Source organism: Acanthisitta chloris, unplaced genomic scaffold (genome assembly GCF_000695815.1).
Source record: "Acanthisitta chloris isolate BGI_N310 unplaced genomic scaffold, ASM69581v1 Scaffold31760, whole genome shotgun sequence".
Taxonomy (NCBI): Eukaryota; Metazoa; Chordata; class Aves; order Passeriformes; family Acanthisittidae; genus Acanthisitta; species Acanthisitta chloris.
Window position 1 is genome coordinate 1 of NW_008651576.1, and position 479 is coordinate 479.

Here is a 479-nt window from a genome sequence, read left to right on the forward strand (position 1 = left end):
CTCCTCCTCCTCCTCCTCCTCCTCAGATCCCTAGAACATTCCAAGCCTTACCCCGACTCTCCCGACGCGCCAAGCAGACCATGCCGACGCCAAACAGCGCCAAGACGATGCCCAAGGCCATGGCAGCACCGCACAGAGCTGTCTCCAACACCTCATCCACCACCGGGTCCGGAGGAACTAGGACAGGAGGGACAGGAGAAGGTGATGACCAGCCCTGGTGTCCTCCCAACCCTCCCAGTCCCCATGCTCACCCCAGTAGGTGACACTGGAGGTGCCATTGTCCCCCAGGGCGGTGACGACGCAGGCGTAGACGTCGCCCGCGCCGGGCGTCACCCGCAGGTAGGAGAAGCGGACGAAGGTCAGATCGGCCGTGGGGGTGTAGTGGGTGTGGGTGACGCCGGCGGTGACGGGGACACCGTTGGAGGTCCAAGTGATGGTCAGTGCTGGAGGGAAGATGTTCTCCACCAGGCACACCAAGG

At 64.1% G+C, this 479-nt stretch overlaps 1 protein-coding gene across 1 annotated transcript; it reads right to left on the minus strand.

Annotated features, from left to right (window-relative positions):
• Window positions 1-51: 51 nt before the first annotated feature.
• On the minus strand, window positions 52-471 carry LOC103801498 (class II histocompatibility antigen, M alpha chain-like; the record flags this gene model as incomplete). Its single annotated transcript, XM_009073917.1, has 2 exons — window positions 52-177; window positions 252-471. Coding segments are annotated over 2 exons (346 nt in total), but the record flags the coding sequence as incomplete, so codon positions are not given.
• Window positions 472-479: the final 8 nt, after the last annotated feature.